The sequence below is a fragment of the Corylus avellana genome, chromosome 5 (assembly GCF_965113065.1).
Source record: "Corylus avellana chromosome 5, dhCorAvel1.hap1.2, whole genome shotgun sequence".
NCBI lineage: Eukaryota > Viridiplantae > Streptophyta > Magnoliopsida > Fagales > Betulaceae > Corylus > Corylus avellana.
The window spans coordinates 28,801,723-28,826,404 of NC_142494.1; the positions used below are offsets into that span (position 1 = coordinate 28,801,723).

The window sequence follows — 24,682 nt, forward strand, 5'->3', positions numbered from 1 at the left end:
TCCCCCCACGCCTGAAATAATCTAACCATGAAGGTATGGTGGAAGAGTAATGATAAATCCTACATCTCATCCCATCTCATCGCGCCTTTATTTCGTTTGGCTAATGCAACAAACCAACAGTTTTTTTATTTTTTTTTAACCGATAGAAACTGTCATATTTATCGAGTAAAATGAATCTCGTGATCTCCCACGCCTTGTGGTGGCATGGCTTTTGGTACCAAAATTTGGTCCTCAATATATATATATGTTGCATTTACTGTTTGTTCTGTGTTCTTTGGATATTTTATTTTCTAGTCAATGGGGTGTTTCTTCTCCCCCCGAAAAGGATTTTATGCTCAATTTATTGGGAGCTGCGAGTCTAATGATTCTACTTTGGCTAATGACAAAAGATGAGCATATGACAACTATTCTCTTATTTTATTTTACTTAAACTTTTCGCGCCTACAAATCAATAAGAGATCTCCAACTAAATTGAAATCAAAATCTCTTTCACGATATGATGAATGTTCTTCATAGGCATAAATATATATAGTCGAGTAGTGTAACTGTGTAAGCATACTACTTTAGAATCTCCCTGCAGTTTAATAATATATATATATATATATATATATATATATATATATATATGTTAAGGACCACAGTTAATAAAAAAAATTAAAAAAAAAATTAAAAATTAAGGACCACAGTTAATAAAAAAAATTTAAAAAAAAATTAAAAATTAAAAAAGATTCAAAGCGAAAGCAAGGGTCAAAAGACTAATCAGTGGCTCGGAGCCTCGGGTTTTGGGGGTGGGGACCATGCGGTTGACCAGCCCATGAAAACCAGCGAGGGTAAATAGTATTTCTGACTTTTTTTTTTTTTTTACTTCAATCTTTGTTGGATTGGACATGTTCAATGGAAGACGCCAAGACGGTGAGATGCCAATCATTTTCACCATTTTATTTGTTTTAATAATATTTTTACGTGTTACTTTTTCTTTTTTTCTTAATGATGTAGACCCTCATTAAGTAAGACTTTTTAACCTCACCTCGGAGATTTAAGGCTCTGAGCCTCTGATTGCCCATGGCCAAAAAAATAAAAAAATAAAAATTATATTATTTTAAAAAAAATTAACCTTCAACATTTTTACTTTTTATATTATATCAATAATTTTTTATTATTATTTAAATTAAAAAATCACTATAAAACAATTTTTTTCACTTTTTCATACAAAATATTATTACTTTTTTTTTTTTATCACATTAATCAAAATCAAATATGTTATAGTTCCATAGCACTTCCTTTTTTAAAGCCAATGTTAACATAGTCAGCCTCCTTTAATATGGGAATTGGCATTCCATTAAAAAAAATAAACAGTTATTACTGAAAATAATAAATTTTTTTTTTTTTTCAGAAAACATTGTCTATTATTTTAAAAATAATTATTCATTTAATTTTTTTAGAGAAATAGGTATTCATTTTTGTAAGAGAATAGTCATTTTTATGAATAGGTCCCTACCAAATAAAATAATTGTTATTATTGTGTGAGCTGAACGGCCCAGAATCTCAATACATGATTTCACCCACTAAAGTAATGTATTAGGTAATTAAAAAAATTCCTAGTGCGGGATTAAACCCAAATTTTTTTACCTCTTACCAAAACCCCATAATGTTTTTGTCTACCTTCTTAAACAATTGTAAAGTTTAGCAATTATAAGTTATAACCTATAGGCAGACATTAGTCAATCAAAGCAAGATTTCCATTGACTTTGGGTGTTAGAATATCCAACTTTATGCTTAGGAGATGGAGCAAGCATATCCTTTTGGTCGTTTTCATGGTTCTTTCTTCACAATCTATTTAAATTTCTAATGTTCTTATTCTTCGTATAGCAAGGTTAGAATGGTCAGTGCATATCTTCAGTCTTAATGGGCTAAGTCTTTCTGTTCTAATTTTCAAAAAATAAAACATATTTAAACATTCATGAATCACAACAACTTTACGTAGCAACGTCTGGTTACAGCCAAAGTAGAAACCAGATAGAAAAAATAAATAAATAACCAAAAGCCAGGAATGGTACAAGGGTGATATTATAGAACTAAATGCTCCCAATGTGCCATACACAAATTGACTGGAAAATGATCCTCTCCATTTCAAATTCCCTCTATTTCCCTCATTTAGTGCATTTTGAAGGATAGTACATTTAGTATACTACCATCATTAAAACTTTTGAATAACACTATCATTCAAAATGCACTAAATGAAGAAAATGAAAGGAATTTGAAATAGAGAGGATCCTTTTCCGGATGACTAAGCCTATTCTTACACGAGTTTGCTTGACATTGTCACATCAATAGAAATTTTTAATAATTTTCTTGTTCGAATTGTTAGTAATTTGAACAGCAAATACATGACTTATCTATATTAATAAATTTCAAGCAACCCATGCTCTTGCTTGAATAGTAAGTCCCATAGAAATTTTCAAGTTTATTACCCAAATTGCTAACAATTGGTAGAAATTTGGATCCCTACCACGTTAACCACATTTTTAAAAAATAAAAAATAAAAAAAAAATCATAAAATCACCACTTTTAGTGATTGCAACAATCTTGAAGGTTTGGTGGGAAGTGACCACCACCCCCCTTATCTCAAGGGTGTGGTCTGCACCCATAAAAGTGGTTGGTGGCCACCCCTCAATAACACGTCCATGCGAAGTCTTTTAGACTGACATGGTAGTGCCAATGCACACTACCACATTTGCATAGGCAATTGATGCACAAATTATACATATGGCTAGCATTTTTTTACACATTAATCTAATAATATTTCATTAGATTAATATTTTGTCAAACCCATGTTGGGCCACATAATTTATATATATATTTGCTATAGAACCCCATTCCTCCGTGTGCATGGGATTCTCGCATATTCTGTCTCAAGTGATTAAATAATTGAAGATATACTATGGTTCAAATAAACGGTCGGGTCAATATGCCAAATCAATCTTACTGAGTTATCCTTCAATATTATAATTTTGACCATTTATTTGAATTACATGATATGAGTAATGCTAGGTACCATCTTTTTATCCTCCTAATATCCTCCTAAAGCTGATGTAGCTTTTAAAATCACCATTGAATCAAAATTCAAGTATGATTCATCTAAAATTTAATAGTGATTTTAAAAGTCACATCAGCTTTAAGAGAATTTTAAGAGGGTAAAAAGATGGTACTTAACATTACTCAAATATTATATAAAAAGTGTATAAAAGACATACAGTCCAACAGTAGACAAAATATTAATTTGGTGAGAAGTTATTGGATAACATTACAATGATTAATAAATAGAATTTAAAACCTATATATATATATATCTTAGTCATATTCATGATGCTTTCTTCTCCGTAACTTCCTCTGTTTTTGTTTGTTTATGCAATCATATTATATAAACATAAAATGGCTCTTCTCTCTCTTTTGGCTTTTAGGATTAAAGGATAGTCAACAATGAGAATGATAACGAAAGTTAATAGAAAGAGTAATATACACAACTTTCCTCGAAATTTGCGAGAAGAACTCACTAACTTAATTAAATCCTAAACTTCTAAGCAGTAAGCACATTTCAATTCAATCGAATCAATCCCCTTCGTCCGTCTCTTGACTTGGGCTTAATAGAACACGTGCATCTGCGCCGCACCACACCCCAAGCACCTATACTCCCTCTCCCATTGAGTCGAGCTTCTCACTACACCACACCTCCTTCCGATGACTTTCCCAACCAAACCTTTGTCCTATCAAAGCTACCCACATCTAGAGAATAACCTTAGCCCTCTCAAATATAATACGTAAGCATATTATTTACTATAGTATATAACTATAGCTAACCATGCGTTATATTTTTTATGTATATAGTTACGTACTTTAATATTTATATAGGGCAACTAACTAGTTAAAATGTTAATGTATTGCACATGCATATAGTTAATTATAATTAATGTACATGACATATTACCTAATTAGTTATGTTATTAACATACTAGTTAATAGTATAGTTAATATACACTAACATATAATTAAATATGTTATAACTAGTTAATAGTATATTAACTATTTAGTTAGCTCTAGTTAGTAACTTAGTATATATTAACTTAACTACTTAGTCGAGTCTATCTAAACTACACTCAAGCCTATTAGCGAACGTCTCTATCTATTAACAGCCCTATACCCATGCAACAATGGGCGGCAGAGGCAGGAAAGAACTAAAAATCTAAAAGGATATAATTTGTTACCATCTCAAGCTCGGAAGGAAATTACGTACTGGGTCAAAGTTTGACAAGTAACAAGAATGGCATTGTTTTTTACCTCGATATTTCAATTTTACATTGTCTCTTTCGTTGAAAATCCAACCATCATTCTCAATGCCACATCAGCTCCTCTTTGTTAACCATTTTATGCGCTCGCCGATATTAACCAACTGCACGGGTAATATTAGTCAACTCCGTTGGAAGTGACAGGTAAATAGATTTAAGATGGCCCAGATGATACGGCAAGTAATTGTTATGTTGCTTGTGGAATGAGGTAAAGCCCCAAGTCATTTGAATGCACGCTTCAGATGCATCATGCATGCCTAACATAAAAACATGGCTCTGACTATTAAAAGTTTTGTTTTTTCTTTTAAAAAAAAAAAAAATTAACAATCAACTGATATCGTAGGACATTGGGGGAGTTGTTATTGAGAATCAAAATCAAAATTGAAGAGAAACTCTTTTTTTTTTTTTCTTTTTTTTTATCAGAACAATTTGAACATGCTCTCTGTGAGGAAGCTAACCAATTAATAAGTCAGCAGCAGGCATGGCCAAATGTTTGTCATGGAACTCCCTCTTGAAGATAGGCACCAAGTGCTGATTTTCCAATACTTGTTCCCGCAATGTATCCACCAGACCAAGCATTCTGAAAAGGGAAAAATTAATGGCCCAATGAGAATTGAACAATATCTTGTTCCTTACAGGGAGGGATGGAGATGATCTGAATAATAATCAAACACATAAGTTGCAAAAGTGAAGATCGAACTTGCTAAGAGGGTTCTGAGTACTATTTTGGGTGACATTGGTTATTTTGTTGTTGAACGGGTTGCTGGGCTGCCTTTCATGTTAAACAAAATGTATGGAATATATATATATATTTCAGGACATAGTGTGTCTTAGCTAGGTGGTAAATAACAACCACATGAAGAGCGGTTCAAATCCTAGCATGACCAAAAACCCAAATATATATATATATATATATATATATATATATATATATATATAGGAAAGAAACAAAGATCATCTTTCCTGCAAAGCAAAATGCATGAAACATCTTATGTATATAAGTTTCTAGGAAGGAAGAAATAAGCCCACTTCGACGATAGACAATCACACATCATATGGTTAAACTCTACATGCAGTGGCTATATCCAAAGCTGAACCTATAAGAGCAACACACCACGAAGTGCTTCCTATAACAACAAATTGACATATTACTGTTGGTTTTGGAAATGGCTCCATTACAAGATGTATGGTTAAACTCTACATGCAGTGGCTGTATCGAAAGCTGAACCTATAAGAGCAATACACCAGGAAGTGCTTCCGGTAACAACAAATTGACATATTACTGTTGGTTTTGGAAATGACTTCATTACAAGAAGAGCTATGAGGTATACCTTATCAACATGTAACAGCTAAATGTTAATATTATGCTTTACCTGGAAATTATAACCGCCAGTTACACCATCAACATTCAGTACCTGCAGATAGTTCAACCTTTTGAGTGCCAGAAATGGGCCTTTATAGGGTCTTTTTTGATTGCAGTGTAAGTGACAGTGAGTGAATCGAAAGCCAAGAAATACCAAAGAACATTACCTCCCCTGCAAAGTATAGACGCGAATGTATTTTGCTTTCCATTGTATTCAGCGAGATCTTCATAGAGGCAAGAAAAGCAGTTATATTTACAATGTGTGAGAGAGAGAGGGAGAGGGAGAGAGAGAGAGAGAGAGAGAACCTCAGAAAGCGGTACACCTCCAGCAGTGACAAATTCATCCTTAAATTGACCCTTCACCAAGAAAGAATGCATATCATCTCAAGAAAGCATGACAAATATAAAGAACTAGAAAAGTTGGTGTGTTAATCCTACCTTCCCTGTCACTGTGAAAGTACAATTCTTTAACAGAGAAGCAACAGAAATTAATGAGTTATTAGAAATGGAAGCCCACAACATATCTCCAGATACACCCTGCATATGAAGAACGAAAAGTATCATCCTTCTGAAAAAAATCTCACTAGAAGACAACATATGATATTTCAACTTATAACAACAATTAAACCTCACGATCCAATATATATTTCCAAAATCTCTTGACAAGGCCAAATTCTGAAGGACATGAATTGATCACTTTTTGCTTCTGCAGAAATGTGGAGGAAAAATTAAGCACTCATCAATTCAAGTACAAACAAAGAGCAAAATATCTTTACTATGTTACAGTCCTAAGCAAAAAGGAAATGACAGTAGTCAACAAGAAAGATTGGGACATCTTATGTGGGACTTTATATTTGAACTAAAGTTTCTTACCCAACCTAAGTAATACCTATTAGAAAGCATGTTAACACAAGATTGTTATACTTTATAATGCCAAAGTCTTAGCTAATGTCAAGTATTTGGGATGAGTTGCTAAATTGAGTGCTATATAACCATACTTTCCACATTTAAATTCCTACACCACCTTAAATTACAGTTCTACATCAATGGATGAGAACCCTGACAGAAAGTTGTGTCACCATGAATTAACATAAACTGGCAACAACTATTGCATATATTAAAGAAACTAGTACCGACTTCCAGCTGTATTTAGAATAAATACTTAACATAACATCCAGGATTACCACAAACCGATTCTTGTGTTTACTAAGGATGGACTTCACATCTTCTATATGCCAGTCAGGTGTAAAATCCACTATAAGTCTCCCTGCATAAAAAATATCAAGTTGCAGTAAAGACAAATCAAATTAAAATAAGAAAAAACTTTCATTACCTTTGTAGCCTAAACTGAACAGATCACGGGCCCCCCAAGCAGATAGCTTAAGAATTACAGGCCCACTGAGTCCCCAATGTGTGACTAACATGGGCCCAACCTAAAATTCAAAAACAATTGTCACAAAACACACATGATTGAGTATTTAGATGGTTGCAATGAGAGAAGTATGCCTGTGTTAGCTGCGGTATGTTCCTTTTGACATTTTCTAATTTCAGTTTCGCTTTAACTTTAGGGATTGTCACCTGGCATTGAAATAGAAAAGAAAAATGGACTGAGCTTTGCAGTTATCATTAAGTATGACCATAACACCATCATCATCAAGCAGCTATAAATTGGTAATCCTCAAAGCACACAAATGATAGATGTCATGCAAGTTGAAGTCATCACAAAGATAATGATTAGGAAGAAAAAAAAGAAAAGAACAAGTATCATGTTATAAAAACCAGAACAGCAAAATTCATGAGTTCTCCACACTGTCAGATGGTCAATTAATTGCAGATGCTACATAGAAGCATCAAGGTTTGAATATAACTTAAGCATGGAACAAGTTCCTCAGAGCAGAGGTGATTATCAGGTTATAATTTATGCAATTTGCGTAAATTAGCAACTACTTCTGCAAATTTGTAGATGATTTTCCAGTTATAATCATCATACTTTATGCGATCCACACTTCCACATCCCCAATGGTACTAGTATACTAATGCAACCAGTCCAGGATTCACTAGTTTGCAACTAATAATGCATACTCACCTTAATCAACATTGCCTCCATCCCATATTGTTGGTCTTTTACTCCATTTTAAAATGTTCTAAAAATATTGTCAACTTTGAAAAGTCAGTAAATAGAATTTTATTAACTTTTTGAACTAAACCTTTATTTTATTTGACAGGCAATAACCCTTTTTCATTTGTTTTATTCGAATTTCAATTAAAAATGGTAGTTCTTGGAAATTTATACCTTTTCATTTGAAAGACATTGTATTAAACGATGTTCTCGTAAAAAGTTGAATCTTCTAAACAGAACCAACAGTATGGAATGAAGAGAGCAATTAAGATATGAATACTTTATCATTCAGGTAACCATTACTTGGCATAACTATATTTTTCCAAATTACCACTATTTACTGAAAATTAAAATATTGACATATTTTCAACTAGTTCTTGTACTGTTAACTTGAGAAATGGAAAATATGGCAGTGACTCGTCAGGTAAAGAAGCACTCATAGGAACTTTTTTCTTCACTTGAATACATGAGTTGCGTAAGAAACAATGAACAGGATCTTGCTAGCTATCATAAACAAGTGGTAGAGTGAGGATAAATAAAAATAAATAAACATTACCCCTGACAACTCTGCCAACAGAGGATCCTCAATCTTGAAAGTAAATAAACTTGGCACTGGATCTACAGTAGAATGACCAAGCTGAGCTGCAAGACTATAACCCTGTAGGAAGAGCAAGAACAATTGACCAAGAAGTATAATCCACATACATGACAATAGAAATAAACCATTTATTCATCACAACCTGCGGACTACTACCACTAGCAATCAATAGATAATCAGCATCAACATGTTCGACATAACTGAGTGTTCGCTTCTCAATCTTGAGGATGAATTTTCCATCACCAGTAGCAGAAGCAGTTGTCACAACTTTTCCGGTCTGCAGAGAAACTGATTGAGGAACTCACATTTTAGCATTGACGGCTCACATATATACCAATATATTGAGAAGGCTATTACTCAAGTTCTGTAAAGCAAACATTACTCAACAAGCATTGAACTAGAGCAGAAATTGACCAGGCTGGTCATTAATCAAGAGAAGACAATTTACAAAATTATGGACTTCATGTCTGGTATTCCAACACAATGAGGTTGTTAAGTAATCATGCAGCAGTATTTTATTCCTCTCATAAACTACTATAAATATCTTTTGTAAGGCATGAGGACTATCAATATATTAAAAGAAGCAGGCTATTACTCAAATGTCCCTTCTGTTACAATCACAATAACCTTCATTTTGTCAGAAAAGTAGGATTTTGGCATATTGCATACAGTGTATGAGCAGATGCCAGGACTGTTAATCTTTATCCCACATTCAAAAAAGAAATCCTCCCTATTGAGTCTACATTGAGTATTTGGTCGTAAAAAGTATTAAGAGAAATCTTTACTGATTAGATTTTCTAATTTTGTTGATGCCATTGAGCCAAAGATGAACACTATTACCTAAGCATGGAGATTATAATTGTACAAATTAAGTAACCAGGACATCAAGCAAAACCATCATTTGGACACTAATAAATAACACTGGATCAGTTGCATTTGAAGAACTCGATTAAACTTAGTAAATTACATACCACTGACCTAGGCCATTTGATGAAATTGTTTCAGAGGCATTCACAACTTGATTGATGATTTCTATTTGTTTTTTGAATCCCTAAATATTATGGTTCAGTGCAAAGCTGAATCAAGGGAAAAACATAGGACACTTACATAAGAAACACAAGGTAATTTACAAATTGGATCCTATTTATTGCAGTCACCTCAGGCCCCCAGAACCCAAGACCCTGTGTAGGGTAGATACAAATGGGTAGACTCCAAGGCATACCACCACAACCTATTCAAGCAAGAAAAATAAGAGTTAACAATTGTAAATAAGCATACCTCCTAACTTCGTTGCTTCGGACATGAGACAATCAATTATTGAAGAAGAACTGTTACTGACGGGAAATACCCTTCCATCGTCCTCAATCTATGGGCAGATAAACATAGATTACACATGCATAGTAAATAAATGAAAAGCGACGTGCAGTTTTGTAGAAAACCTTAAGTTCCACCCCCTGATCAGAGAACCAAGACATAGTATCCGCTGGGCCATGCATGTTGAAGAAAGATCCTCTCAGTTCTTTATGACCCCTTGGATAATGTTCTGCCAGAATCTAAGAACAAATTCATAATTCTAAACATCATGTAAAATTGTAGGGAAACATCAAAATACAAAGTTTAATCCAGTGAACCAATTAGGAAAAAGGCATAGAGTGCTATAAAGGTAGTAATGGAAAGCCCTGGTATATGCATAAATCTGTTCTTTTTCTAGGTCACAAACTCTTCACATTTTAACAGAACTACTAGATAACAGTTGAGGGGTATTATGATAAGAACTGGGAAATATTACAATTTTAATTAATTCCCTATCCAGGCATGAACGAAAATAAATTTAGTAACCTTGGAATTTTATGTTATTTAAGGATTTCTATATGCCTCTTCAGCTACTAAAATATTTATGGTCGACACCCAGAAAAGATAATGCATAAGTTATTAAATAATATTTAGAGTTTCAGACACTACTACAAATGATATTCCACAGAGTTTGGCACATGATAATTCATTATTGGGATTACTCCATTTTGTTTTTTCTGAGCATATTAGTATTAATACATGGAATTAAAGAAAGTGGACATAAATGTAGGAGCCAATTTCTTTGAGCAATCAAAGATGGTGAAATTCCCCCTATTCACATAAACACAAAAAACATGCAGCCAACAATTTCACTTACCAAATATATGATTTACATCAATTAAGGCCAGGTCTAACCAAACAGACAAAGCTCTGTTAAATCACCAATTTCTAGTAAATTTTTCTCATAAAACTGAAGCAAGAGAAACACGGTCTCTGCAAAAAATTATTAAACAAAAATGTTAAGTACGAACACATCAATCCCTTAATAATATTACTACCACACAACACCTAGCATTTCATTAATGCAGAATATTAGAGTAACAATAATACCATTCCTACTCTCAAACTTTGAGCGCTATATGTTGCCAAAAAGTGTGAGCTATTTCATTATAAAACTTCACCCATAACTTCATTTAATACACTTTTCCGCTTATGCTATGATAATACATTAAGTCCTCACCAAATTGTCAGCACAGTGCCCATTTGTGACATTGCACCGGCCACCTCCAGATATTTTCACCTGACAACAATAACATTAGAAAACAAAATGAAATGAGTAACAAACCAAAAAAGCGGGATTGTCCAAGAATATGTAGCAGAACACAAACCTTTGACAGAGGTTTCCCTTTCTCAACAACCACCACTTTCAGATTAGGCGCAAGGGTCTTTGCTCTAATTGCCCCAAAAACCCCAGCTGCTCCACCCCCAACTACCACCAACAGCCCTTCATTTGACTAATAAGGGGAAGAAAAAAAAAAAAAAGGAAATCAAGCCCTTTTCCCTCTCTTTGGTTCCTGAGAAAATGTGTACGTTTATTACCTTATGAGCTACAGGTATAGCAGTTGCGGTAAATTTTCTTTTCCTTGGGGTTGAAAGGAGAAAGCCATAGTTTCTGGTGGTACTTGCCGCTTGTGAGAAAACCCAGCCGGTGTGAAAGATGAAGCGCGCCAAAGCGAAACTCATGGGTTACTACTGCGCTAAAAATTTGAGAAAACCAGGATAAGTAGGCCAGGTGGGGAAATTTGATGGGTATCGGAACAGGGTGGTATGCTATTGCCTAGGAAAATGCCTCTGCCTTACTGCTATGGCCCACGGGCCCACGAGAAATGCTATATGCCAGGTACCAATAAAATTAAATATTAAACTTTGAATGAGATTATTATTAGGGAAAATGTATAATAAATTCTTCAGTCAACTCTTCAAAATTTTATTATCTTTAAGTTTTTTTTTTAAAAAAAAAAAATTTAATCCCTAGATCAATTGAAATAACAATAAAATCTTTGCCGTTAAAATTTTTTAACAGACGTTAAAAAAATTCAAAACGCACGTTTTACTCCATTAAAATATTAATTTAATTTAAAAAATTAAATCTAAAAAAAAAAAAAAAAAAAAAAATTAAGGGTGGCCAAGGGTGGCAACGCCACCCCTAGCCACCACCCAACCCCTATGGGGTGGCTTGCGGCAACCCCATTGGGGGTTTGGAGGCCACCCCAAAACCCATGGGTGGAGGGGTGGCCTCCAAACGGGTGGAGGGGTGGCCTGCGAGCTACCCCAAACCCCTCCTGGGGTGACTCGCGACCACCTCATAGGGGTTGGGTAGTGGCGCCTTAAATTTAATTTTTTTTAATTAAATTAATAAAAAATTAATATTTTAATTGAGTAAAACAGTGCATTTTGAATTTTTTTAACGTCTTTACAAAATTTTAACGGCAAGAATTTTATTGTCATTTCAATTGATCCATGGACTAAATTTTTGAAAAAAAAAAAAAAAAAACTTAAGGATATTAAAATTTTGAAAGGTTGACTCAGGGATTTGTTATACATTTTCCCTTATTATTATTATTGAATTTTAAATTTAATCTTGATTTATATTTCTATGTATGGAGTGTACACTTACACGTGCATGTAACATTTCTTGTATCAATAATTTTGTCATCTATATTGTGTTAGTTGTGTCATCCTACTTTTGAGATAATTCAACCACCCCTTTTTAACTGAGTATAGGATGGCCAAACTATCATCCTAATAGTTCGTGAGAGTGGTTATGACCACCTCAATGGCTATGGAATATGGTAATGACCGCTCGATGGCTTGAAGGGTGATGCGATCACTTTCTAAGGTTCTCTCTCTTATGTCAATCGCGTTACTCTCAAATATTTGTAGAAGTGGCTCAAGCATCTATTATGGCTAATTTATGGGGTGGTTGAACCACCACCCCAATAGCTCATAGAAGTGGTTGAACCACCACCCTCAATGGCTCTGAAGGGTGGTCATGACCACCCTAATAGCTTGAAGGATGGTACGATCGCTCATCGTTAAAAGTTTAGTAAAAGTGATTGACCACTCTTTTTACTTTCAAGAGGATAGTCGTCAATCTATAAGAGTGATTTGAGTGAGTCGATCACTTTTTCAAAGAGTAAAATAGATGAGTAATTTAGTCACTCTTTAATTATTTTGTTTATATGACACTCTTGAGCTACAAGAACTATCACATCAGTTTAATAACTAATGTGATAAATACCACTTAAATTTGTAAAACATTTTAATAAATTTGGTAATAGACTGTTGCCTACGGATAATTTGGTAATGAGTAAATTTGGTAATACACTTTTGAAAAAAAATAATTAGGGGCCTTAGGGCAATATAGGCACTATTGTGACGCAAACTACAGGTCGGTCAATCCAATCACAAACTGCAAGTCGTCACCCGGCGGGCATAGATCACAATTTCAAAAATCCTCCTTTTTAACGGACATTCGAACTCGACTTCGAAACTCCGTTTCCGCCAACCGTTCCCTCTCGCATGCCCTTCACAGTAATGCTCGCACATGACCCACCTTCTCCTCCCACACAGCACCAAGGTAAGCAGCATCCAAGCATGGAAACGGTGCATGTCCCTTGCGCAGCGCTGCACCACCATGCGCCAACTCAAGCCCATCCACGCCATCTTCCTCACCCACGGTCTCCACCACAACAACTACGCCATCGCCAAACTCATCACCTTTTGCGCTCTCTCCGACACCGGCAGCCTCTCTTACGCCTCCCTCATGTTCAGCAAAATTCAAGCACCCAATTCGTTTACTTACAACACCCTTATCAGAGCTTATTCCCGTAGTTCACAGCCTCAACTTGCTCTACATTATTTCCACCTCATGTTGAAAGATAGTAACTTAGCTCCCGACCACCACTCGTTTCATTTCGTTCTTTTGGCTTGCTCGAATGCCAAATGGGTACTTTTGAGCAAGCAAATTCACAATTTGGTAGTAAAAAATGGATTGGTTTTTTTTGATGGTCATGTTCAGACAGCAGTGATCAGAGTTTATGCTGAGTGTAAGGTTTTGGACGATGCACGGAAAATGTTCGATGAAATTCCTTGTTTAGATGTTATTCAGTGGAATGTTCTTATGAATGGGTATGTTAAATGTAATTTGGCTTCTGAGTCTTTGAAGATTTTCCGGGATATGTTGGTGTTTGGAGTTGAGCCCGATGAATTTTGTGTAACTACTGTGCTTACAGCTTGTGCTCAGATGGGTGCGCTTTGGCAGGGGAAATGGATTCATGAGTATGTTAAGAAGAGGAAAGGGATGAAATTGGATGTGTTTGTCATGACGGCACTAGTTGATATGTATGCCAAGTGTGGGTGTATAGACATGGCTGAGGAAGTCTTTGTGGGAATGCCTAAAAGGAATGTGTTCTCATGGGCAGCCATGATTGGAGGGTTGGCAGTTCATGGTTATGCTAGGAAGGCGATTCATTGCCTGGAGAGGATGCAAGTAGATGATGGGCTGAGGCCGGATGGGGTTGTCCTTCTTGGAGTTTTAATGGCATGCACACATGCAGGACTCCAAGAGGAAGCCCAATTGCTATTGGATAACATGGAAGCTCGATATGGCATTAGACCCAAGCATGAGCACTATAGTTGCATGGTGGACTTGCTGTGTAGAGCGGGTCAATTAGATGAAGCACTTCAGCTCATAAGAAGAATGCCAATGAAGCCACTTGCTTCTGTATGGGGTGCTTTGCTGAGTGGTTGTCGAATTCATAATAATGTTTATCTTGCAGAGCTTGCCGTTGAAGAGCTTCTCGTGCTAGAAAATGATGATGGGGTAGAAGAAGATGGAGCTTATGTTCAGTTGTCTAACATTTATTTGGGTGTACGGAGAGGTGAAGATGCACGTAGGTTAAGGAGGATGATCGGTGATAGAGGACTTAAGAAAACACCAGGTTGTAGTATGATAGAGGTGGATGGCAGGGTGAATGAGTTTGTTTCAGGAGACGTATCTCATTTGTATATAGCTCAGATACGTGCAATGCTAGAGCTACTGCCCCTTGAGTTAGTTTAAGATCCTTGTTAGAATGTACCAAAGGATCTGCATAGATGCAATAAATATAGTTTGATATTGCAAATTCTTATTCAATGAATTGCTAATACTCCAATTAAGGCAAGATTGCACTTACAGCCACAGGTTCTCTTCTTTGAAGCTGTGCAGTAGATTTGTTTCTAGGAAATTCCACCATTATCACACAAAATGTCATTTATTTAAAGGAGCCACATATTGTCAAATGTTAGTAATATGCTGTATATTGAACTTGTTATGCCCAATGCCAAGTCTAGCTACTAGCCATTGCCCATCCATTGATTTGTTCTCACACAACAGATACAGATACCTTTTGTGTTTGGAGATTGATTTGTATTTACTATTTATACTCATCATAGTAAGGATAAACTTAGAAAAGATATTGAACTAAAAAGATGAATTTTTAAAATGATACAGAAAGTTGCCGAACAAGTTGTTTTCCATAATAAGAGCTCTCTAAATGATGAAAATTCAGGAATCCCTAAACATTTCAAGGCACAAAATTTCAGAAACCTGGCAGCAAATTTGAAAGACAGTTATCTTCTGTGCAACTTGCGGTACTTCCTTGCCCTAGTGGTGTGAATGATGGAAAACAGTTTATCCAGCTAGTCCCCAATTTCTATTTGCTAGTACAAGCAGATCCAAAGATGATTGTACACAATATGCAGATACATTATTTTGTTTAACTTCTGCTACAAATGTAAAGTCGGATTAACGTTCAGTAGGACTCCCTGGTTAAGTGCACAGAACGAACATTGTTAGACCAACGTCAAAAAAGAAGAGATACATATATAAAAATCTCCTCTATATAGAGCATATTTTCAAGGCAGCAAAGCATTCAAAAAACTAACCTTCTGATGATGAGGGAACCACAACAACATGCATATCAGAATTGTTGGGAGGAAGATGTAAGCGAAGGGGGAAAAGTTTCCCACTCAAGGGATTGCGAGAACACACGAGGATATCACTGAGTCCTGTCTCTTCCTTCAACTTTTCCTTCAACTCCTCCACAATACTCCCCTTGAATGTAAAGGAAAGTCCTTCGGATTCATCATCAACGTCTCCATTTTCATTAGCCACATTATAATAAATTACCCTGCCTTCACTTTTCACGGGTGAACCATCAAACTCATCGCTCAACTGCATTTACAGAACAAACAACATAAACCCAATTTAAATTCAATTTCACCATACATAAATTTGTTGCCAAACATTAACTTGCGATGATGAAATGTTTTGTTTTCCACGAAGAGACAAGATATAAGTGATAATAAATCTCAATCAAATACGCCATAAAAGAATCAAATCAAACCTCTTCTCTGGCTTGAGGAGACATAAGTTCAATTTTGGAACTTGCTTCTGAAGAGGAAGAATCGCTTCGACTGAGGGGTTTTGATGCCGGTTGAGTTGGTAGAGATTGCACTTGAATCTGCACCACATCCACATCCCACAAAACCCAATCCTGTGTTGCAGTTCTATGTGGAATGTCATGCGTGATCGAGTTCCGCCAAGGCGGAACGCCGCCATTTGCGCGCAGGAATTGGCCATAACGCGTCTTGAGCCTGACCTGGAATCCTTCTCTAATGGGCTCCCATTCCACCGAAGAATCCAATCTTTTTGGCAGCGTTTGCAGGACTTTCTTGCCCGTCATTCCCAGTAGAAATGGCATGTCGGAGGCCGTCAAGTACTTTCCATAACAGCTTTTGAGGCGTAAAGCGTTGACACTCTCAACAATCTCCACCGTCCACCTAGCATTCTTGACCGCGCCGTTGCGATCTTGGCATACAGTTTCTTCATCATCATCGGCTAATAGGTACTTGTCGTGGCGGCTCCGGAAACGCACCTCTTTGGCCTTTTGGAAGAACTCCATAGCAGTCTGAAGCAATAGGATCAAATATTGTATGTAAAATCAGAGATCTCAAACTATATGATTCATTAACAAAGATGTAACGTGAAAAGAAGGGCGTTAGATATCCGTGTTTGATATGGTTTCCACCCCATTTTGAAGAACCAAATGATCTGAAACAGTGTTTGATGGCGTTGGACAGGACAGAACAGGAAAGCCTGACAGAAAGGTTTATCCAGATCTTTTTGTTAATTTTTTTTTTTCTTCAAAACAAAAAAATTAATAAATAAGTCCAAATCACGAGGATAGACTAATCAAAAGTGGAAAGATATTAGGAAAAGATTATCTACGATCCTTCCCTTTACAGGTACTCACCTAATGTATGGAGGCTAAATAAATAGGTGTATTTTGCCGTGTGTGTCTCGCGTAAAACTTAAGGCAGCCCCTACCCGTGGGCCTTGTGTAATTTAGAGTAGAAATTAATGTCTGGTTCTAAGCATTTGGCCGGTTAATTTGTATTTATCTTCAACAAAGATGCTTTCTTCTTCCCCCACTTTCCCCTAAGGCTAAGAGTAATTATATTAATTACCTAATTAAGAAAGAAAAAAACGTGTTCGCATCATGCTGGTGCTACTAGTCATAAGTACGACTATTTCAACGGTTTAGATCACTATAAAACACAAGGCCTTACTCTCGAACCTTCTGCTCATAAGCTCATTGGTCTCCAAAGCTTTTTGGATTTTATTTTGTTAATAATAATCCCAAATTCTTAATGTGGGGCAGCCCTATCTATCAGCATGAACCAACGAAAATGGTGCTAATTATTCACAACTAGCATTAACATTTGTTCTTGGGGTAGATGTTTTAACATGTCATTTTTTTTTTTTTTTTTGGGACTTGTTTGGACTCTATTTGTTAGGAATTTATACGGTTTTTTTTTTTTTTTTTCATTGGGCTTTTTAGGCCTAAATACCAACCTAAAAACAGTTCAATAGTTCAACAATCTTAAGTGCAAAATGCATACATAAAACCAGTTAAAACAATCTAAGGCCTAAATGACAAAAAAAAAAAAAAAAAAAATCAAAAGTTTAATTTTTGTGGCTTACATGCCTAAATCCTAAACAATCATCCAGCAAATTAAATAAATTTTAGTGCCTCTGTGGCCAAATTACAACATTTATAACATCCATACCAGCCACACAGTGACAGCCTACAAGTTTAAAACCGAAACAGCAAACTGAAGACACAACCAACGGCAATACCAGCCACACAGCACCACAACCACACAACACCAAGCCCCAACAGCAATACCAACAGCATCCACCAAGGAAACCAACCCCAACAATAGTACCAACAACCAAGAACTTCCTACAGGCCAATGAAAAAAAAAATAGTTTAAGTTCCTAACTAAATAAATACAAAACAGAAAAAGAAAATTTACTTACTGCATTGGAGCCAACACCTCATGTGACCAATTAATCCTCGTCAATTAGCGTTATGGAAGTCATTTCTACAATAAGAAAAATTGTAAATAATTCATAAGACTAACATACAATTATTAATTTCACAAATATCAAATATATAGTTTGAAAGATGTGTAATAATATTACCTGCTTCTAACCTATAGCTGTCTGCATCCTCAATTTCATCCAAATACTGACTCAGATTAATGGGTGAAGGCTTCCGCCAATTCTGTGCACATATAATGGCCTCCATTGTTTTCGGAGCCAATGAACTCCGAAAAGGATCCAACACACGACCTCCAGTGTTAAATGCTGATTCAAAGGCAACAGTGGTAATGGGAATAGCCAAAACATCCCGCGCTATTCGGGCAAGGACTGGAAATTTGGTGGCATTTACCTTCCACCAGCTTAAAATATCAATGTGAGCAGTCGGTCTTTCAACATCCTCCATCAAATACCGTTCTATCTCTGATTTACACTTTAACAAATTTTGTGAGGCCCGAAACTTATGGAATTCTCGCAAAAAAGAATCCTCTATCTGATCAACACTTAACTTAACCTCACTTGAACACCCACCAAACTTACTATACTGCCCATATAAATGGTCAATGTCTGTTCTCAGGATTCCAACAATTTCCTGTGTCTTCTTAGTGCCAAAAGCTTGCTTGAACCAAAACTCTACCACGACCAACTTGTAGCGTGGATCAAGTACAATAGCCACAAACAACAACCTGTTAACCTTCTCAATACCTCCCCAATAATTATCATACTTTACCTTCATTCTCTGTGCCATATTACTCAACAGCATATCACCACTTTGACAATATGATTTCAAATGTTCATGGATGTCCAAGAGTACCTGAAAATGTAGATTTGAAGTAGCATATAAAGTATCTGACATGTGCAATGTGACATCATAAAACATCTTCAAAAACTTGACGAAGCTGCGAATAGTATCCCAATCCGCACAGGTAGGAGTCTCCAATTCCCCTTTTCCTAACCCATCATTAAGGAGATGTTCATTCTCCTCCTCTTGCATGAGTTCAAAAGCCCCTTGGAACTTCTCTGCCACATCCAACATAATATATGTCGAGTTCCATTGAGTTGGAACATCAAGACATAAGAGATTATTACACTGAATCATTTGTCTTCGTACACAAGACTTAAACCAATCAAGCCTTATAGGGGAAGACTTCACATACTTAACAAGGCTGCGGACCTTTATAATTAACTCATCAACATCTTTCAAACCCTCATGGACAATGAGATTCAAAATGTGTGCACAACATCTCATGTGAATGAATTCATGGCCACAAATAGTTTCTTTCCATGACAATGTTCTCCTTTTCAACCAATCAATAGGAGTGTCATTAGAGATGGCATTATCAACTGTTATTGTAAGAATCCTATCAATACTCCATTCAAGCATACACTCCTCCAACTCCCTCCCAATTGTTTCCCCTTTGTGATCTTGAACTTGACGAAAGGAAATAATTTTTTTTTGTAATTTCCAGTCATAGTCAATGAAATGAGCAGTTATAGACATATAGTCTAAGTTTTGCACTGAAGTCCATATATTAGTGGTAAAGCAAACCCTTTGCCCAGTAGTCAAAAACATTTTCCTCAAAGTTTCCTTCTCCACCAGGTATAACTTAACACAATCCCTCATCATTGTATAGCGAGAAGGAGTCGAAAATCTAGGTTCAAAAATCTTGATAAGTTTTTGGAACCCTTGGCCCTCCACAAAACTTGAGGGGAACTCATCCACAATAATCATATAGGAAATCGCTTCCCTTATTTTTTTCTCCCTATACTTTGCAATTATAAGGTTCCTAGTACAATCCTCCTCACCTTCAACTTCATCGCTCATACTATCCTCCTCGCCTTCAACTTCATCACTCATACTATCCTCCTCGCCTTTAACTTCATCGCTCAACTTCAACTGGGACTTATCCAACTGACCATTTTTTCTACGGTATTTTGCGCAATCCTGGCTACCAATAGACTCTTCTACATCCTCAACTTTGTATATGGAAGCCATTGGAGTGTCTAGATCTGCACAAAAACGAGCAATATAATTTTGACGCAACATCTCCATTAAATATTCACAAATATAGAGAAATTAAATAAAAATACTAAATCATCTATAAAATATATTTTCCTAATAACATAATCTGAATGCAACACACTTAAAAATCACAAACTCCTTTCAATCTCCAAGCATAAACAAATAACTAGCATAATGAAAACCAAAACAATAAAAACCTCTAATGTTAACATATAGCCAACTAGACTCCAAGGATCAACTCTCAACAACCAGGTAACTACATACCTCAACCCGAGGGTCCACTTGCTAACTCTGAAAATCATAGTTAAAAATATAAATTAGTTAACGCTAGTGAGTAGCAAAAATAAAATAGGGTAAAGAAAAATATATGTTTTATGATCAAAATTATTTAGATTACATCATTTAGTATAAGATTTGTCAAGCAGGAAATAACAGAACAGAGGCAATTAAAAAGATCCAATATGTCACAAACTAGACAACGCATACTGTGAGTCAATATCCAACCAAAATCAAAATAGAATCATACCCCAAGTCCACACAGGTTAGTATGCCACATGGACATGAAATGAGCATTACAAAGACGTCAAATAAGCATTACATAGATGCAAGGCCACACATGCTAGTTAATCGGAACAAGATCCTCTCTATTTCAAGTGAAAAGGAGAGGAACCACTTTATGGCCCAGATTATATTTCACAACAAAAACTTCCAATAATTCGTTAAATCAATCATTAATTGGCAAATTAAGAATAATCATCATTTCAGATTCACATCTCATACATTTCCCTAATGCAACGGTAAAAACTATGTGCTTCGTGTTCTTACTTTTTTCATATATAATCAAGTAAAAAGACTATAGAATAATATTTATAAAGAAGAGTATGGTTCCATGAAAAATTTCCAAAGCTAATGAGATGCTTTCATGCAACAATGTTTCTTCCAAAAAAAAAAAAAATCCATTAACTAGCTATTTACTTCATTTGCTAATAAAATCAACTGTCCCTCAAAAACCTTCACAGAACTTACTTAGAGCATAATAAAAATAATAATAACAAGCTGTCAAAGCCTACAAAAGATACAATCTCTTCTAATAACCCAAAATTGAGACATGAAAGAAAAACATAAGTGAAAATAATAACATAACAACAAAGCTATGTACTAAACCATAAAGCCTAAACTTCATTTCCAACAACCAACCTCAGCATGGCGTGCTCTATACCAAAGCAGTATAACCCAGAATCCCTGTAGAGGCATGCTCTCCTTCACTAATTAATTCCAAATAATTTCATTCATGAACACACCTTATAGAGCTCTTAATTTCTTTCCAATTCCACACTCTTCAAAAAGAACAAACCCCCTAATTTACAAATGGGCTCACCCCAACCAGACCCACCTAAGCACTCATAACCCATCCTATTTACACTATTTCTTTAGAAAATCCCACTAGAAAGAGGACAACAAGGCAACAGACCCACAAGGACACAAGGTTCAACCGTGAACACATGAGTTTGTAACATTCAACCACATGGATCTCCTGGAGGTCCAGTCATCAGAAGCCCCAAATCAAGAAAACTAACATCCGGTAAAAGGTTTAATCAGGTTCACAAAGAACTCTATGACCCAGTCGGGTTCAGAGCTAGTCGGCTTGACGAAGATCTCTAAAAATCTAGGATCCAGTCGTCAAAAAACTCATCTGAAGCACTCATCAACTCAACTCACATTATTCGGACCTCCAAAATCTTCGCTCTATCAAATCTGGGTCAAAACAATACCCATAACCAAAATTCAAAACACTCCCAAAATTAAAAAAGGCTTCAATTCATGTAAGAACGTCTAAAACAAACAAAAAGCTAAAAGGGTTAAGAGTTTTCACCTCGACTCTAGCAAGCTGAACGAAATCCGGCAACCGGGACTGTAGATAAGATTACCGAGGAGAGATTTTCAGGTGGTGGGTGGTGTGTAGCCGTTTAGTGTGAGGTTATGTCCGTGGGTTCGACTGAGAAGAGAAACCGGGGGAAGTGGGAGAAAAAGAGAAATGAAGTGCGTGTGTTGGCGTGTGCGCGTTAAATACTTAAATTTAGGGTTTGTTATCGGTGAAGTCGGTTCGGTCGGCAGAGTCGAAATACAACCGACTTCTTCCGCCTGAAGAGAATTTTCTCCATCTGTGCTGTGGCATGCAAAAAAATGAATTGGCGCCCAATTTATTTATTCTTTTTTTGGGGGACCGTTAGTGAGGCTTTTAGCAATCTTATAATGAATTGTTTTGGGCTTTGTATGGGCCTGATCTGCTAGTGATAATTAACAACTTAGCGGATTAGACGTTAGATAGTCCAATTTATATTATTTTTTTGGGCCTAGTCTGCTTGTCTAATTACATAAAAATTGCACTACGTTTGAAAATTACATAATACCCCACGTAAGCTAATAGTAGGAAAAAAAAAAAAAAAAATTACCTGTGGAAATTACACTACAATTAACATTATGAATTACAATTAATAGAAGAAAAATGACAAACAACAACTGAAGCTCCACATAAAATCGTTTTTAGGAAATGATTTTTGTGTTTATTTCGACTTTGATCATCTTATTTTTAAATCGATGGACCTTATCAAGACCCGCCCAGAACCTTGTAGGAACCCGCTCCGAACTTGACCGCTTAGAACCCTCTCGGAACCCCGCCAAGACCTGCCTGGGACTTGACCGGACTTGAATGAGACCTACCTAGGACCCACACAGGACTTGCCCAAGACCCACCCAAGACCCAACCGAAACCCGAAACGGGACTTGCCCAGGACCCTGCCAGGACCGCGCCGAGACTTGACTGGTACTCGCACAAGAACTAATTGGGACCGGACCGAACCTGCCTGAGACTTGACCCAGACTAGGACCTGCCCGGGACCCGCACGAGACTTGCCCGGGACTCAGCCGGCACTCGTAGCGAGTTGACCGAGACATAACCGGCACTTGCCCTGGACCCTGCCTGGGACTTGAGAGGGACCAGACCGAGACCCGCACGGGACTTGCCTAGGACCCCACTGGGACCCACCTAGGACTTGACTGGGACCCGCCCGGGACTTGCTCAGGATCTCACCGGGACCTGGCCAAGACTTGACTAAGACTCGGGCAGGTCTTGGCGGAAAATATTTTCAGAAAAGTCATTTTCATTGTCGAAAACATTTCATGGCGTTTACCGCACGCATGGAAAGCAATTTTATTTTATTTTTAATATTTTTTTATATATGTATATAGTTTTCAATAAAGTCCCGAGCGAGTTCCAGGCAGGTCTCGGCGAGGTCCTAGGCAAGTCTTGGGCAAGTCTCGGGTGGGTCACGATCAAGTCCTGGGCGGGGTCCTGGGTAGGTCCCAGTCAAGTCCTAGGCAAGTCTGGGGAGGGTCTTGGTCAAGTCTCGAGCGGGTCTTAGGCAAGTCCCGAACAAGCCCTGGGTGGGTCTCGGTCAAGTCCCGGACGAGTCTAGGCGGGTTCCCGAACAAGTCTCGGGAGGGTCTCGGTCAAGTCACAGGCATGTTCCTTAGCAGGTCTGGCGGGGTCCCAGCCAGGTCCCGATAAGGACCTTATTGGAAAATATATATGTAAAAAAAAAATAATAATAATATTTTCCGTGCGCACGGTAAACGCCGTAAAATGTTTTCGACATAAAATATTTTCAGAGAAAATGACTTTCCTGAAAATATTTTCTGGCATAAACTATTTTATATCAAAGTAAACCGAGCTTGAAAGAATATATATATAGAGACAGAAGCGAACAGCTTAGTGCGACATTGAAAAAAATGTAGTGCGACATTAGGAAAATGTGGACATTCTTGATAATTTCAGACCATCTTAAAAGGTTGTTACAAAAAAAAGAAAAAAAAGACCATCTTAACATCTTAAAAGGAATTTGGACAATCACCGATTTGTGAAAACTTCAAATAAAATAGAATACACAAAACACCTTCAGCCTAAAAAAAAAAATTGTCTAAAAAAAATGCAGGAAAACAAAAAATACACTAAAGACGGTCTAAAAGACACCGCTCATTAATCAATTGCAGTTTCTGGAGATGGTTGATGAAATAAATGCAAAACTTAGGGCCGTTTGAGAGTGCGATTTTAATAAGTGTGATTTTAAAAGTTGCGTTTTTAAAAATTACGTTTTTAAAATTGCTACTTTTTAAAATCGTACAGGCGTTTGGTAAAACATATTAAAAAGTTTTTTTTTTTTTTTTTTATCAATTAAGTGTTTGAATAACATTAGCATATAATTGCGGTTTCATGACCAAATTACCAATAAGGATGAACAAGACAGAGATGATGAAGACAAAAAGAAAGAAAGAAGGGTTTTAATATATTTTAGGTGAGTATTCTTGGTATTTTTTTCATTCCAGTTCTAAAAAATGTAACTATTGTGCAAAATATATTTTTAATAGAAATCGTGATTTTGTTTTAAATTCGCA

The 24,682-nt window shown here is 36.3% G+C and overlaps 3 protein-coding genes across 4 annotated transcripts; 1 reads left to right on the top strand and 2 right to left on the bottom strand.

The window, feature by feature from the left end:
- Positions 1 to 4,145: 4,145 nt before the first annotated feature.
- On the bottom strand, positions 4,146 to 11,510 carry LOC132183397 (FAD/NAD(P)-binding oxidoreductase family protein). Of its 2 annotated transcripts, none has more exons than XM_059596828.2 (17): positions 11,316 to 11,510; positions 11,105 to 11,230; positions 10,957 to 11,016; positions 9,863 to 9,976; positions 9,702 to 9,789; positions 8,566 to 8,711; positions 8,382 to 8,483; positions 7,213 to 7,284; positions 7,040 to 7,139; positions 6,891 to 6,973; positions 6,335 to 6,412; positions 6,145 to 6,243; positions 6,013 to 6,063; positions 5,874 to 5,930; positions 5,717 to 5,758; positions 4,802 to 4,923; positions 4,146 to 4,447 (listed from the first exon to the last, which is right to left on the bottom strand). In XM_059596828.2, the coding sequence occupies exons 1-16, from the start codon at positions 11,457 to 11,459 to the stop codon at positions 4,840 to 4,842; spliced, it is 1,446 nt and encodes a 481-aa protein (XP_059452811.2). In that variant the 5' UTR covers positions 11,460 to 11,510; the 3' UTR covers positions 4,146 to 4,447; positions 4,802 to 4,839. The 2 variants fall into 2 exon arrangements, with proteins under 2 accessions (XP_059452811.2, XP_059452809.2); XM_059596826.2 differs by having other exon boundaries at positions 4,146 to 4,600.
- A 1,771-nt stretch (positions 11,511 to 13,281) lies between these two features.
- Positions 13,282 to 15,180, top strand: LOC132182970 (pentatricopeptide repeat-containing protein At3g28660-like). Its single transcript, XM_059596347.2, has one exon. The coding sequence runs from the start codon at positions 13,324 to 13,326 to the stop codon at positions 14,836 to 14,838; it is 1,515 nt and encodes a 504-aa protein (XP_059452330.2). The 5' UTR covers positions 13,282 to 13,323; the 3' UTR covers positions 14,839 to 15,180.
- Positions 15,181 to 15,231: 51 nt separating this feature from the next.
- On the bottom strand, positions 15,232 to 16,922 carry LOC132182972 (actin cross-linking protein, putative (DUF569)). The gene is made up of 3 exons (XM_059596348.2): positions 16,166 to 16,922; positions 15,705 to 15,993; positions 15,232 to 15,584 (listed from the first exon to the last, which is right to left on the bottom strand). The coding sequence occupies exons 1-3, from the start codon at positions 16,721 to 16,723 to the stop codon at positions 15,565 to 15,567; spliced, it is 867 nt and encodes a 288-aa protein (XP_059452331.1). The 5' UTR covers positions 16,724 to 16,922; the 3' UTR covers positions 15,232 to 15,564.
- Positions 16,923 to 24,682: the final 7,760 nt, after the last annotated feature.

What these genes read in the sequence shown, in the direction of transcription:
- LOC132182970 (XM_059596347.2), top strand. Translation starts at nt 13,324, where the DNA reads ATGACCCACCTTCTCCTCCCACACAGCACCAAGGTAAGCAGCATCCAA.
- LOC132183397 (XM_059596828.2), bottom strand. Translation starts at nt 11,459, where the DNA reads ATGAGTTTCGCTTTGGCGCGCTTCATCTTTCACACCGGCTGGGTTTTC. An exon ending in GGCACTGTGCTGACAATTTG is followed by an intron (nt 9,977 to 10,956) that starts GTGAGGACTTAA and finishes ATTTGTTCTTAG; the next exon opens with ATTCTGGCAGAACATTATCC. An exon ending in AACACAAGAATCGGTTTGTG is followed by an intron (nt 6,413 to 6,890) that starts GTAATCCTGGAT and finishes ACATTTCTGCAG; the next exon opens with AAGCAAAAAGTGATCAATTC.
- LOC132182972 (XM_059596348.2), bottom strand. Translation starts at nt 16,723, where the DNA reads ATGGAGTTCTTCCAAAAGGCCAAAGAGGTGCGTTTCCGGAGCCGCCAC. An exon ending in CTCCTCAAGCCAGAGAAGAG is followed by an intron (nt 15,994 to 16,165) that starts GTTTGATTTGAT and finishes CTGTAAATGCAG; the next exon opens with TTGAGCGATGAGTTTGATGG. An exon ending in GGTTCCCTCATCATCAGAAG is followed by an intron (nt 15,585 to 15,704) that starts GTTAGTTTTTTG and finishes GCACTTAACCAG; the next exon opens with GGAGTCCTACTGAACGTTAA.